Raw genomic sequence first — 15,671 nt, forward strand, 5'->3', positions numbered from 1 at the left:
GATGCTGCCAGTACTCAGAGTCTCTCCCATTTAACAGCCTGAACAACTTAGAAGCCCCCTGGCTGGGACAGTGCAGATGCAAAAACCTACTTGAAACACTGTACTTGCAAAAGAGACCTAGTCTACCTTTCTTGTAACTGCCTTAGAATATACAAAGTATTGGATAAACAAGCCAAATAACCAGTATCTGGTTTTAAGGTATGAGCAGTGCAAGACTTAAGTCATTAAAAGTCCACAGAAAGCTGATATGGCAGCTTCGGTTCCTGAATACCATGTCTAGCTTTCAAATTTCATCATATGGCAGTTTGTTTGTGAACTCCCCTGTAGTAAGTTTACAAAAACTTAAAAATGGTATCTATAGGTATACTTGGCATGGGTTCCACTTCCTCAAGTGTATAATTACAGTAATTACTACTGAGACATGACAAACAAATGCCACAAACACTGCCAAATCAATGATAAGAAAACACTTTAAATAATCTGAGAGACATGTACCTGTGTTTAAATTTACCCTCTGCCTATAAACTCATTCTGGTCATCTCCCAGGGAGCTGCTATTTTTGAACTGAACTGATGCCTACTTCGGGAATAGTAATAATAATATTTTCTTGTTGCTGTAGATATCCCATGTTTTAAAAATCCTTTCATTTTAAACAGATGTATGATATGAACGACAAACATTAAGTACTTCAGAGTAAAATATGAATACAATTTTTATCTGTATGTGAAAGTCAGGATGGTGTCCAGTTAATTTAAGACAAACAGTATTTTATTATTGTCAGGAGGGTATGTATCAAAGACATAAGTAATCTGTATCATAGGAAAGAATATTAACTCTCCAAAGAAGCTATGAATGTTGACAAGAGAAGACACTGTTGTCCTTACTTGCAGACTTTAGTGGTGCATAGATAAGGACCTGCAGTTGGATGATTCTTGGATTTGGAACTTGGATTTTTCCAAATGTTGTTGCACATTCCTAGAATCTTAGTACACTTGTATTTGTGTTAGCATACTAGCAAATTAAGGCACAAGCTTTGTGTAATAATTAAAAGCATACAAACTGACAAAAAAAAGTTTCCCATTGCTCTCTGAAACATATCTTTGGGTTACTTGTAAGTACAGTAGAAGGTAAATATGTCCAGTATGCTTATAAGGAAATCTAAGTTTATGCCACTAAAATTTTCAAGTGCTAGATCTTCATGTCTATGTATTTGCTCCCTTAGCTCCAAGAAAAAAAATCCATTCAAAAAGGCAAGAAGCATTCACCATTCCCTATACTTGGCTGCTAACAGTTCCACCTCAAATGAAGGTGATGTGCTCCAGCATGCTTATTCACTGTTTTATTTGGACACTAACTTCAATGTAACAGACAAACTCTTCTAGACTACGTATATTTTGGTCACACATAGCCCTTAAACATTACCACTCACTACTACCACAAATACACTTTAAAGAGCAAAAAATGCTGTGGACAAGAGAAGAGTCACCTTAACAGAAAGAAAAATGCAATGCAGCCACAGACTTTGCTACATCTCAGTTCCCCTGTCCCAGTGAAATAGGGCTAATAAACATTCCAGCTGCTGCTTTACTTTCAGTCCCCTGTTTCTTACTTGCACTAGCAGCAACTGCCATCCCTTGATCTGGTAATTTTTAGCTAACTCCTAGAGAAAGTTTAAGCACCTTAATTCTGGAACTCAGACCAGGATGCTGTAACTTATTCCTATCTCTGTGCAGGGCCCTAGAAAATAATTCCAGTTGCAAACAAGACCAAGAGCCATACTAACAAACTGTGCCTTTCCTCCCCTGACTGCTGAGTCTTTATTCTGTCTGGAGGAATGTTAATTTTATACAAGCTTTTTTCTTCCTGGTGGCATTTACAGCTCCCTTCTCCCCAGTGTTCTGAAATCTGATTGTAATGATTTAATAAAGTTAAAATGTTAATGTTTCTATTCTGCCTTGTTCAGCCTGCCAGAGGCTTAAAACATATTTCCTTATTTTGGTTTTGTGAACAATTTCCATATGCCATAGAGAAGTAGCCTTTTTCTTTGGACACTATGCATGGAATGTATTTCGGTTTGCACGTGCTTTTGCAGATTCCAGCTGCATACTGAAAATCATTACAAATTTAAGGAAAAAATTCAGGATCAAAAGCAAATCTAGCAATTCACATTCTTCTCTAAAATCAATATAATTTGTTATCTACTACATGCTGCAATCAGCAAACCTCCTTGTTGCTGGCTTTTTCTACATGTGTGCATCAACTGCTTTTAGTTATTCTTTGGAGGGCAGATGATTTGCAGCATTTCCTAACAATGTATGTATAGTCAAGACTTGATATTGGCCTTTTTGTTTCTTAAATAAACATAGGTCATTGCAAAGGAGACATATTACTGAATTCTGGTGGCTTCAGAGGAAGAAAGCAGTAGTTTAAGTAAATCATATCCAAAGTCAGAAGTATTTACTATAATGTGGTAAGAAATGCAGATGTAACTGTTTTCTACAAAAGAAAATTCTGGATTTCACTGTTTAGTAAATACATTTGTATCCAGAAACTTAATTGACCTTCATCCTTAAAGCAAAGTATCATCTGAAAATGTTGTTCAGTTGCAGAAAAAATTTAAATACAAAAGTTTCTAGTTGAAATACTTGTCAAAACCTGTTTTCAGTTTTAAGGCCATCATGTATGACACAGTCACCACATCAGAGTGCCATTGATGTTGATAGCTGGGACAGGGATAACAGAATGAGAACATAGTATAAAGTAGAAAACCTCTGAAAAATGTCACTAGCAGTTACTTGCTGTAAAATAGATAGAAGCCACAGTCCCTTAATTCTATAGTATGTGCTTTTCTATTTACATGTATTCTAAATGACAATATTACTGTGACTGGATATATAGCATTTGGCAGAATATGTCTTTAATGCAGGCGTAGACATCATTCAAGGTGGTACACTTGCATATAAAAAACAGTTAATTTTAAAGTAACCCTAGAAGAATATTGCAAATAATGTTGCATAAACGCGTAGTGTTTGAGGGGAAAATATTACTTCACTGGAAAATAAAGTCCCGCAGATTGAGTTTGGCACTAGTTTATCACTATGTCACTTTCTTTTTGATGGAAGACAACTCTTTCTGAATCTCACTGAATTTTGGCCGGTTTTCAGGTTTGTAGTCCCAGCACCTCTGCATTATTTTATATATTTCTTCTGGACACTTCTGTGGTGCTGACATTCGGTATCCTGGTAAAGGGAAAAATATTCAGTGTTGAAAAATGATACATATTGACAAACCTAAAAAGAAATAAGGAAAGTTCAAGATCATTGCATAAAAAAAACCTTGAGGGTAAATTTTACATGACTTGTAATATGAACAAAGCCTTCAATATATTACCCATGTGAGCTGGCTAATTAGCCAAATAATCTAAGCTCAGCTACCAATAACATTTAAGTTGGCTATGGTAAATTCCCCATATGCTTCTCTCATCACTAAGGGCAGCAACATGCTTAGATTTGTTTCCTGAATCTGAGGGTGTTGCTACCCACTGAAGTTTCGGTTCTGTTCCCCTCTTTTCCCCTGCTGAGGAAATCAATAATGAACATTATGATGGGAGTAAATTTCTTTGCTCTCTTTTGCATCTACTTCTGTTCTCATGCTTCTCCCATTTTTTGCTCTCTTTTAGAAGTTCTCTCTCCCATTTGTACTTTCTCCTTCCTCCCTTTCCTCCCCTTCTGTTCTCTTAACTTACTTTTATATTTTTCCATATCATCTTAACACTCCTGCTCTACTGGTTTGCTTATATAGGCAGTGGCTTTCCACACCTCTGTGCTGAGATCAACTGAAGGAGGTCTCTGACTTAGTGGAGAGCAGGCGAATGAACAATCACTGAATTAAGTTATCAGCTGATTATTCAGAATCCGTGGACAAGTAACTGTTGTCCATACCCTGAGGACTTCCAAATTTTTGAACTGTATCAGTTCCAAGAGATTATTATTCTCAGTGGATTTATACAGAATCAGTACTTAGGTGGTATGACTTGTTTTTATAAACACTCCTTTGCTCCAGAAAACATCAGATTTTTGCTTTGGCCTTCAAACTTCAGTGCTTGTCTGCAGTTATTGTAATTAACAATAGTGTTTTATATAAATCAGCGAACTAGCTTTCTTACCATTAGCAGTTTTATTAGCTTAGAACCTGTTTATGAATTACACAGTAGTATTATGTAGAGGAGGAACAGTTTTGAAATGCTGCTAAAGATAATGAAAAGGAATCAAAGAAAGACCTGAAATCTTGCTCACAGTTACTTGCTACTTTATTTAAAGCCTTTTGACTATTTTGTAAGAGAGAACTGTGACATTCACTGCTCAACTAGCTTGCCCATCTCCACCATAATTGTTAACATTTTGTCTGAAATACTTCAGAAGAGAAAATGGAATGATACCATTCTTTTTCCCTAGCAGTTGGGGAATATTTACACCTGCACTAGCATTTTCTTAACTAATTCATTCTGGTCAAGCTTCTGCTTTGCATGGCAATCAATCCCTCCTTTTCATCTCACTTTTTAGGTCTGTAATGGCAAAAGCCAACATGCTGCAACTCTTTCCTCCTTTAAGTCACTGGTCAGTATCTTCCTTCTTGCAAGAAGCCTACAAGTCACATTACTCCTTCCAAAAAGCTAGACCTAATAATTAAATAGTCTAATAACATTTTTGCTAAAGTTGCTAGATAACCCATATGTCATTTCTTTGGTATTTTTATACTGCATGTACCAACATCCCTATGGATCTGTACAGCATCTCTTTTGCTTCCTGCAAATAACTACCTTTCTCCACTTGTTCTCGTGCTTGTTGGTTGGTCATTCCAGGGTATGGGCACACTCCTAAACTGAAGGTCTCCCACAAAAGGATTCCAAAGCTCCATACATCACTCTCAGATGTGTATCTCCCTGAGGAAAGGAGAGAAAACCAACGACTTGACTTTACAGAATATTTCTAAGAATAATTCATGTTTTAGATAATTACGGACACAAATTTTCTGTAGAGGTATTATTTTGTCAGGCTTTAAAGAGAAGAAAGCTGTAGCTTCTAATGAACATTCTTCAGATACTAGAGTCTCCTGTATTTCAAATGACAAACATAAATTATCTTAATACCTAGGAATAAAATAAGCTAATTTAAAGTTCTGTAATTTGACAGACAGACAGACTTGTTACACAAAGCAGCACATGGCTGAGAATGTCTCACCAGGTTGGTTATTTTCCATGTAAGTTAAGAATTTCTTTGACTCTTGCTGTCCAAAAATATTTTTTCTTGTAATTAATATAAAAGGACAGGAAAATGTCAACTTTTTTTTTTTCCTGGTTTACAATCACTTTCAATTCTGAAGATACTTTTTTAGAAAATACCTTTTCCAGTTACTTAACATAGCAGGGCAATAAGTGTTCTGAGAGGAGCCAAAATCAATGGAGTTCTTAATTGCAAAGAGGGCCTGGGTGTCTTACTCTGAGAAGCTACTCTCTGAAAATAAAACTACTTTATAGCTGTTTCAGCTGCTGTTTAATTTGTACCTTGAAGAATGATGTGACCAATCAGTTAAAATAAAAATAAAAATCTGGCCTACTGGTTCTGTTATCTTCAAATATGCTTCAGATAGATGGCAGAATTAAGATCTGAATTCCAGACTTCATTGTGGAATGAAAGCCTTATATTAGGTAGAAGGACAGCTCTTGGGGGAGATACTTCTATTATCCCTGACTGGATTCACATCAAGAAGGACGCTGTGTCTGGAAGTGACAGCTCCTAGTCCTTTGCAGCAGGGGCTATGAAAAAAAATATTATTCTAAAAATCCATTTACCACATTTCTTTTATCACTTTTCACGGCTGTATTTCTTTGTTACATTCTGTTACAATCTGTAAGTGTCGTTATTCTTAAAAACATACATGTTCTTCCAAATGCATTGTTTGTTCATCGCTGAGCATTGAGCGATGAACTAGCCTACTTCTGTTACTTCGCCCTTCTGCTGCTGCCTTTCCAGAATGGCCCTATAGTCCTCTAGCTTGTGTCAGATTTTCAGCTAATCACTGAAATTCCAATATTCTTCACTTAGACTAGAGAAAAGGAAAATACATGTAAATTAGTGATAGTTGGTGCTATGACAACTGCTCTGACGTCAAAAAGTTCAGTTTGCTCTTAAACTAAATACCATTTCCAGCTGTGCTACATTAGCTTGTGTGCCTAGCAGACAGTAATTATGGATATTCACTATGCTGTTTGTAGTAAGATTAATTTTTTTGTCTATATATCAACTCTCTTCAGAGTTTGGCATCCAGTAATTTAACACTTTTCATTAAAGTCAGTCAGTAGATACAAGATAAAGTGATTAGTTTCATTTAAAAGAAAGTACAAGTTCTGCACAGTCAATTATCTTTCCCACTGTGATAATATATGGGCAAAAAAGGGCATGCTCTTTCATAAACAAATACAATAATTTATTAATGTTACAAAGAACTGAAAAATTGTACCGGAAAAACACATGCATTAAATATGTGTATTTTAATTTTGAGAGAATAGGAAGCAAAACTACCCCATACCATGGCTTAAGTATGTAATTTTACTAGGTGCTTTTAAAACAATTTCTTCACTTGCTGGAAGTGATGGAAATCATATAGCTCCAAACAAAAATAATGGGATGGAATGGCAATGAACACTACCCACTGAACTAACGCTTAAGTCTTCCATAAGCTCAAGTAGCATCAGGATTTTATTTGTGACTTCAGACGCTGATCCATAACCATTTGTCTTAATCTGGTTTCTAGAATTCCCTGTTTGTATTTTCTCATTTAAAATTTTTTTTGTGACTGTTAATTTGTCATATAAAGTAAACCCAGAAGTGATTAAAAAAATGAACTTTGACTTTAAGCACTGTATCACTCATGCAATAGCCAGATGACCCTGTCTCTCATTTTCCTTCAACCCTTAAATTTTGCCATTAAGAACTGACATGCCCAGTGGTTGTCATTTAGTTTTGAGATACTGCACATTTAGTTTTGTCTCATTCTGGTGTCCTTGACTACTTTGAACATTACCCACACAAATTTCCGTAATACTTATGACCATATAATTAGGATGGTAAAACACAAACCAGTTATTTTTACTTGCACTTTTCAAGGGAATGAAAAAAGAATGTTCTGTCAAAAATAACCCAGAAAACTTGCAAAACATGGTTGAAGCTAAGTATTAGACTGCTGAACACATCAACAAATGTTTTAGGTTATTTTCCAAACACTGCAGAAAGTCACTAAAAGCTGGCTGGGTATAGATGCATTTTAGGAAACACCAAATAAGGAAAGATGTTTCCTCTCCTCTAAAGATATGGAAAATAGCTAAGGTTCAGAAGTACAAAATAAAGATGGTGTCTCAAAAGCGAGTTTCCACTGGGCTGCGTATGGTGTGGAAAAGTGAATTTCCATTATATATCAAACAAACTGTAAGCACTTTTGAAATAATGAAAATGAAAATTCACAACACCATTTTATAGTGGAATAAACACCCAAAATAGAAGGTATATTCTGCAATGAATATTATCAACACTTGCACCTCTTAGAATAATTGATAATACAGGGTCAGTTACTGAAGCTACATTTATTATTAGCTTTTCAAAGGAAGGGTTTGCATTATTGTGTTAATTGGTATTAACTCCTGCAAAATAGCTAATGAAAGGAAGCCTTTTTTTTCTATCGATCATAAGTCAAGATGCTATGATTTTCATATGGTTTTAAACAAAAGCTTTAAGAGATGGCAGAAATATTTACAGAAACTTAAAGATTTAAACATTTGTTTTTTTTAAGAACTGAAGTAAAGAATTGCTTGAGAGAACTGCATGCAAAACATAACATTCATTTAATATGCTGCTTCTTCACAGCCTACTTTACTCTGTAGAACTTATTTCCGTAGTTTCACCTACCAACTAAAAAGCAAAATCTGGCATCTTCTGTTTTTGTTCTGAAGCTACTACCCACATAGTATGGACCACTTCCCTCAATCTGAAATAATGGATTTTTCCCCTCCTTATGATAACAGCATAGCAATATATAAAAATGCAGGTTAAGAAAAGCTGCACTTAAAATAAAAAAAAAAAATCAGTGAATCCTGTTTTTCTCTCATACAATGGTTTATCGAATTTTCAATTTTTTTACCATTTTCAAAAAAATGCTAGAATAATCACTGCCATAAAAATGCAGAACTTGCCATTCATTTTGTTAATGATTATGATTTAGGTGACTGACTAGGTAGTCAACTGCAATGAGTCAGCAGCGTAACTAAAGCATTATTTTATTGTTAAATCAGTAGCAGGTTTGATGTTGCTGCTTTGTTCTGTTTGAAGACAAAATAGTATTTTATGCATAACCTAAATGAGGCAGAAATATTAAACTACTTTAAACATTTGTTGTTCCGAGCTGGGCACAAGGAAGAAGAATATATGCTCAAATATTGTCCATGGTGTAATTCTCCTACATCTTATGCTGTATATTTTTATGGCAAGAAGATAATGGGCTATCCTTACCGTAGTTGAGAGCTTCTGGAGCAGTCCACTTGATAGGAATCTGCTTTAAGCCTGAAGATGAATATACTCCATCATCCTCTTGACGAGACATTCCAAAATCGCTGATTTTCAAAATGTTGCTTTCACCTACCAAGCAGTTCCTTGCAGCCAGGTCTCTAAGTTAAAACAAGAAACAAACACCCAGATTTTTACAGATTCAGAATTACTAAAGGTCATTTAAAATGTGAAGGCAGATCTGAAGCAGGTCCCTACATCTTTTCTATCCTAGCTGAATTTACCAGAAAAAGTGAGTATGTCATAACATAGGTGAGGTTTCTAGAGACCAAATACATGTACCTTTCAGTGCTGAAATAAGCAGGTGCAAGGCAAGAATCTGCTGTGGCTATATTGCCCACTGAGGTCACAGAAATAAATCTGCAGACTAAGAAATCAGATTTGATGCAAACGAGACAACTCAAAGCAGCTTGAAACATGTTCCCCTAATTGTGAAAGACACTGAGAAGCCGGAGACCTGGCTCCATCTTATCTCTATTAGCATTGCAGGTTCCATCAAAACTAAAAAGCTACTCAGTATTGCAGGAAAACATATTTTGGCTTAGCAATGGATGAGAAGCCTAGAAAAATCAACAACCTTCCTTCCCTTTCTTCCACCTCAAGGATGCTTTTCAGATTAGGAGGCAACCTGTACTAGTATGTGATAAAAGGACTAATACAGCTTCTCTACAGCATAAATTTAGAATAAATTAGGGTTTTTGGAGAGAAAAAGTGTTAGAATTAAATCTGTAGCATCAGTAGCAATTCATGGGAAAAGTATTTTCTTAACTAAATTTATAATGTTTGTTTTTAGTTTAAATAGCAAAAATGAGTTGCTGTACTTGAATATTCCACAATATCTGCATTAACTTTAATATTTTGGATTGGAGCTGTAGCATGGTTTTGAAGTGAATGCCCTGAGCATTCCCATTTACTGCACATTCATTGGTTTCAAAGCCTACTTTAGGTGCAAGCAAACTAGATTTCCTTTGGGAGCAGACTAACCTAGAACTCCGCCTAAGGCATGCACCAAATTTGTGTCTACACCTAATGCAGAAAGAAAGGTCTGAACCAGTGAATGGTCCTTCAAGCAGCTACAAACTCTGTGCATATGGGGACATTCAGACCAGGGGATTGGACTTGATTTAGTCCAAAGAAAAAATCCTGAGCCATATATAGTGATGTTAAAGCCCCTACAACTACAACTGCTTCGATCTACTGATCCATACTGATACTACACTACTTTATTTGATATGCAGACAGAGCCTCTTTTTGTGGGTAATTATTAGAACCTGATTTTACATTTGTAACTATAGTAGTCTCAAACAGCTTTTCAGCCAGTGAGAACATCTATGCCTCTCTGACCTGATGCTGCATTAATATCAGTGCAGTTGTTCTCACAGTTAGTGAAGATGCACCATTTAAAAACAAGTCTGAAATCAGAGTTTCCAGCTGAAGAAATATTCAAATGTGTAAAATGGTTTAAATACACACTAAAGTATGTAGTTTGACATTAACATGTTGTATTGTCTGGCAAAAGTGAGAGCTGCAAAGCAAAATCAAACTGTTATTGCTTATACTCATGTTTGTAAAGTGTGTTACCAAGGATTTTCAGGAATTTAGGAGTGAAGCTCCAACTGTATTAAGTCAGTAACATTTTCATCACTTTGCTCAATACAGTCTGGATGTTGTGCCAGGTGCACATAGGGAATGGAAAAAGTCTTAAGAGGTAGATTCTCAAAGAAAATTTATAGAGCCAATTAAAATCATGGACCTCTTCCTACCTGAATCAGACCTAGTATTTAAAAATGTTCTGAGTCTGATTAAGAAAGAGATACGTACTGAGCTGTCACAGATTTATTCCTCTTATTTAGTCAATTTATTAAGGGAAAATATATTGGAAAGAGCATGTAGTATGATGCTTGTACACGATGATTACACACAGTTCACCTAACTTTTGTGTATTTTGTATGTGCTAGTTTTCTTTTTCTTTCAGAGTAATTTAAAAGAGGCAGTTTTTATCATTACCAAAAATTTTCAAATACTCACTTCCATGAAAATCAAACTGGTATTTGAGAAAGTTGGTGAAGATTATGACACTATTTTCTGGCCATAGGTGAATCAACACAAGGTCCTTTGGAAGACCAAAGACACACAATGTCTTTGCTTCATGAAACTGTGGTTTTACAGCTGTTCTATGAGCTGGCAGCAGGTCGCTGAATTGCACTATTCCAGCTGCCATGCTGTATGTGAGCACCGAGGGAGGGCCCATAGGCCAGGGAGCAGGTAATGACCTGCAACTCATGCAGGTGGACATAACTGTCAAGTCCATCATTGATCTTTCTGGGCAAGTTGTTTCCTGTTTCTTTTTGTCTCAGTTACTTTTCTAATAAATAGAGAAGAACTTTTATCACCATCTTTCACAGAATATCAATACAAATTTAAGAAATAGTGCTCAGCTGTTAACAGTGAGGTAGAAAAGGATGCATTGTAAGATAAGACACAACGTGACTTACTAATAAAGATACAGTTAGCATAGCAAATGTAGTAGTGCAGGTCATGAATCTCACAGTATTAATATCTTCTTTGCTTTTAGCTAAAACATCCACCCTTCTAAAGCTATAATAATATGTTATTTTTAATATACCATTTCTGTTAATAAAGTCTCTTGAGGACTTACTATGTTTACTTCTGATTTAAGCAGATTTACTCTTTTCCTTTCTCATACATCAGGTGTGCTCTTTCTCCTGCTTATTTAGAAAAGACTTTAGATATGAACTTTTCTTTCTCTTTTTCATTAACTTTAGTCATGTTTTTTTTTAATTGGTTTTTGAATTTCCTCCCTCATGCACTTAGTTTCTTTTTCAGAATTATGAACCAGCAATGTTCAGCAGATCCAGTGCCCTTTAAAATCATGCTAAATCCCAACCCAAGTTTTGTTACTTTGTACATTTAATAACTTGCTGCTCAGGAGGGTGAAATGGTATAAGTACAATTTCATTCTCAGTGTTCCACCATCAGCCATTTCACATGCTGTAATTACATCCATGGTAAGTGAATTTTTCAGGTTTTTCTTTTCTCCCTGTTTCTTACTTGGAATTTCTCCAGCATGTCTGTTCTTTTAACATTTATTATGTTAATTGCTCAAGCTGCTTACAATGCCATGCATGTCAGGTACCTTGTTAGCAATTCCCTTGTCATTTTAACTCCGTATTGTATTCTCAGCATTTCTTGTTGAATTGTCTAGATTTCCCTATTTGTATTTATATGCTTAAAACCATTTAAAAAAAATACTGTTACACTGACATTTACATCTTCCTCATGTTTTTCTTTTTTACTTTGAGCATGCTGCTTAGATTTTTCAATGTATTCCAAACAGTTTCATCACTGTTTCTCCTCATCTCTGACATGTCTTCTGATCTAGAATTAGACTGATGCTATTGATATGTTTCCTTTAAAAGGATCTTGATACTTTTAAGTCTAGATACAAGAAAAAATGGCCAAAACTACATTTTGGCTACTGTGATTCATTAGAGAACTTGTAGCTAGCATGTGACAAAAGTAAGGGTCTCAAAAATATTAGCTCCATTGCTTTAAATAAATAACAGCTTTAATTTTCTTCCAGTTTCCAGGATTATAATTCATTTTAAAGACATCTTTCATTTATATAATGTTCTACTTGCTACTGATAAAAGGAAGCAGGATATTTTGCAGCAGAGTATCCCTGTATACTCCCTGAAATCTGTATCCCATCCCATTCCCTATCCCATCCCTTTGGTATGACCAGCCTATTTCACAACATTTAGTTGCTCTCTCTTCTAAATCTCTCCTATCAGCCAGGTTTGGTCTGGAGGCTGTTCCACTGCATGGACTAAGAAACAAAAATATTCCCCCCTTTTCCACATAGGGAAGAAATAGTCCTTTCTTACTCTCTTCTCCTCTCTCTTGAAATGGGCTTCAGGCAGAAGCATATTTTATTACATGCAGCATATTCAAGAAGCAGAAAGGCTAAAAGTGATATTGGTATAATGCTGTTAAGGGGCTTAAGGAAAAACCTTTGCATCTTATCTTTCTGTATGAAATACAATGGGGTTTCATTCAAGAGACAATAGGTATGATAGATGACATCAGTGAGTAAAAACAAAAGAAACTAAATATATAGGGCTGATGATTAGAAAGCCACTGTGAAGAGTCAGTATTACAGATAACTGTCCTATTAAATATTTGTAATAACTCATCACACTCTCTAGATCGTCTTTTAAAATAAATATGTTCAGTTTGTTTTCTCTTCCTTCTCCTTAACTTTCCCCAAAGTAAACGTCCTAAAGCAGCACACATACAATTGCATGGAATTAGGTGCCTCTCTCCATATGGGGTTTTTGTTTTCATACAGCATTTACTACTTGCTGCAGTAATTCCATAAAATGAGTATTATCATTATCACACAAAAGCAGCAAATGTTATTTCGCATTGTGAAAGCAATACAAATTGGGCACAAATTACACTCAGCAGCTTACAGAACAAGTTCATTAGCAAAAGAAAAGTTATGACTTTCACTTTTTGATACCATGCTTACAGAAGCTCCTAGGGATATTAAAAAAAGGAAAAAGTCCCTTATTCCAGCTACCAAAGAGGAAAAACTAATATGTAAAGCAGAAATCTCATTTTTGAGCACTATGCTAAAGCTTCTATCAAACACAAACAGCTCATAGACTGCATATTGCTAATACAGGCTGGACTGCTGAAACTACAGCAGATAGCTCTAATGACTTTTGCTAAAAATCCAATAGCAAGTTAAAGAGGAAGTGGAGGCAATTTCTGTGTGTGGGAGTTGCTATCATCCGGATTCATGTATGTAAGTGAGGACTTAAACCTCAAATTTTTCTTTCAGAAGACCCTGGAAAGAACTGTACAGCAAGTAATACCCAGTATTTCAATGGGATTCCACCCATTAAAACAAAAAAGAGACAACCCCACGTTACAAAACCCACAATATAGACTGCCTCACTGAAGAAATTAGTCTCTTCCCTGGACCAGGTAGTTAAAATATCCTAAGCTGATAAAAACAAGTAATTCGTGAACAAGATCAGTATACCTTCTTTGTGCATTTAATTCAAAATAGTCCATTATCTGATCAAAGAAGAAAGGGTGGCAAATCTGCAAGTGAAACTGTTGTTTTTTTGTGGTCTACAGATATGTACCCTTTCAACCACTTCAGGATATTTCCAATGCTGGTTGGCTAATTAAATCAAAATACATGTATTTCAAAAGTTTCTTACTATGCACATGCTACTACTTTTTCTCCATGTGAAGAACATATCAAATAGTATCTAATAACAGATTTGCAAACTAAATACTAGAGAATCAGAAGCACATAATTCCAAGTGCTCTATGTTGGCTTCCTCCTTTACACTTTCTTTCTTCTTATTATTGTAGTTATGATGTAATGAATACTAATGGAAAAATATTAACCGTAATGCTAATAATTTTTCTCAGTTCCTCATGTAACTCATATCCATCCTCATTTTCACAGATGACTAGTGCTAGGACACTGGAGACAATCCAAGCTAGCTGCAGTAGTGATTTCTTGATAATCTCAGCTCTTCTGCTTGCTGTCCATATTGTTGAATATTGTTTTTTTCCCCAACTATAAAATAAGCACCCAAAACAAAAAAACACTCAGAATGACCGTTTTCAGTAACTGAACACAACCACAAAAACTAGACTTATATCTAAAAGCACATACCTTTTTCAACAGATATAATTTCTGTGATTGAACTGGTTAAACCATACTTCCACAGCACCTTTATTTTCTCCACCTCTAAGACTAGAACATTATCCTGTATTCCAGGAATGGTCTGCATTGCCCTGCTCACTCTCACTTTCATGATAGTGAGAGTGCTGTCATGTGAAATGATTTATTGCACCTTGGTGAACTATCCTTGTGAGCTAAGGTTACTAAGAGAATATTAATCAAAAGGCAAAGTTTGTAAGTAATGCAGGTCAAAGAAAACAGAAGAAAATAAAAGCTATCAACAAGGCTTAAACATTATTTTAATGCACTATAACACGGTCTGACTAGAAACCAGTTGGTAAAGAAATGTCTATTCATAAATGTCATACCTCTAGAAAATAACAAAACTATACTGAACTATAATATATGGTCATTAGACACTGGGAGGAGGTGTTAAGTGTTTCTGAAAATGCTCTAAGGCTAAATATATACATACATACATACATACATATATTACACACACACACACACACACAGTGTTGAGCATCATTGTGTTCCTAATTCAAAATTCTAATATATATGTGTGACCGACCAATAACGCCTGCAATGGGAGAGGGCTCAGAGGGTGAGGTGCCCCGTGAAGTTCAGGAATAGTGTAGGATGGGGCTCCTTAATCCTTGCTGTTGCACAGAGAACTGACTTTATCTCAGCACAAAGGGGACCGGATGGTGACCTTTGTTTTAGATAGATAAACAGCCATAGCTGTTAGTTGGACCAGGTGTAAATGTTTCTTCCTGAGTTTATCAAAAGAGTGTGAATGTCTCCCTGAGATTAGCCAGACCAGAATGGGGGAAGCGTATACCTGGCTCAGCCCAACATAGAGTATAAAACCTGAACAAATAACAAAGAAATTTCGAAGAGAGCAATGGGCTTGAGCTGGCTTCAACCCACGTATTCCTTCCCGGCGACTGGGGATGCCCAGCGTCGTGATAGTGAGCATATTATAGAGACCGGTAAAGGCAATCACACTGGTATTTTGATTGAGCTGTATATTGCAATTGCTGTATTTTGCTAAGTGTATACACTTGTATTGTGATTTCAGTATATTACTCTATCACTCTGCTAAATCAAAAATCCCGTGTAACATCAAATATCTTCAAAGTAAACCTTTATATTAAACATTGCCTCTCTGTGTGTGGAATATCTAAAAGAACCTGGTCAGAGAGTACCGGACCCTGACAATGTGTGTATTAATTATTATTGTCATCCCCATCCTCTAAAAAACTTACTCCATTACTGTTTTGTTCCTGATTTTCTATGTAAATGCTTTGCTAAATACATGG

General features: G+C 35.7%; 1 protein-coding gene across 5 annotated transcripts in view; it reads right to left on the reverse strand.

The window, feature by feature from the left end:
* Positions 1 to 686: 686 nt before the first annotated feature.
* The window catches only part of FER (FER tyrosine kinase), a 183,158-nt gene continuing 168,173 nt past the window's right edge, over positions 687 to 15,671 (reverse strand). For 4 of the 5 annotated variants that reach the window (XM_067316386.1, XM_067316385.1, XM_067316383.1 and 1 more), the window contains 3 exons: positions 8,562 to 8,716; positions 4,820 to 4,942; positions 687 to 3,239 (listed from right to left, as the gene is read on the reverse strand). In XM_067316386.1, the coding sequence (XP_067172487.1) occupies positions 3,097 to 3,239; positions 4,820 to 4,942; positions 8,562 to 8,716 (421 nt within the window). In that variant the 3' untranslated portion in view covers positions 687 to 3,096. Of the gene's footprint in view, positions 3,240 to 4,819; positions 4,943 to 5,725; positions 5,816 to 8,561; positions 8,717 to 15,671 lie in introns of those variants that run through there. The other variant, XM_067316387.1, reaches the window with a different exon arrangement.

The sequence above is a fragment of the Apteryx mantelli genome, chromosome Z (assembly GCF_036417845.1).
Source record: "Apteryx mantelli isolate bAptMan1 chromosome Z, bAptMan1.hap1, whole genome shotgun sequence".
In the NCBI taxonomy this organism is placed as follows: domain Eukaryota; kingdom Metazoa; phylum Chordata; class Aves; order Apterygiformes; family Apterygidae; genus Apteryx; species Apteryx mantelli.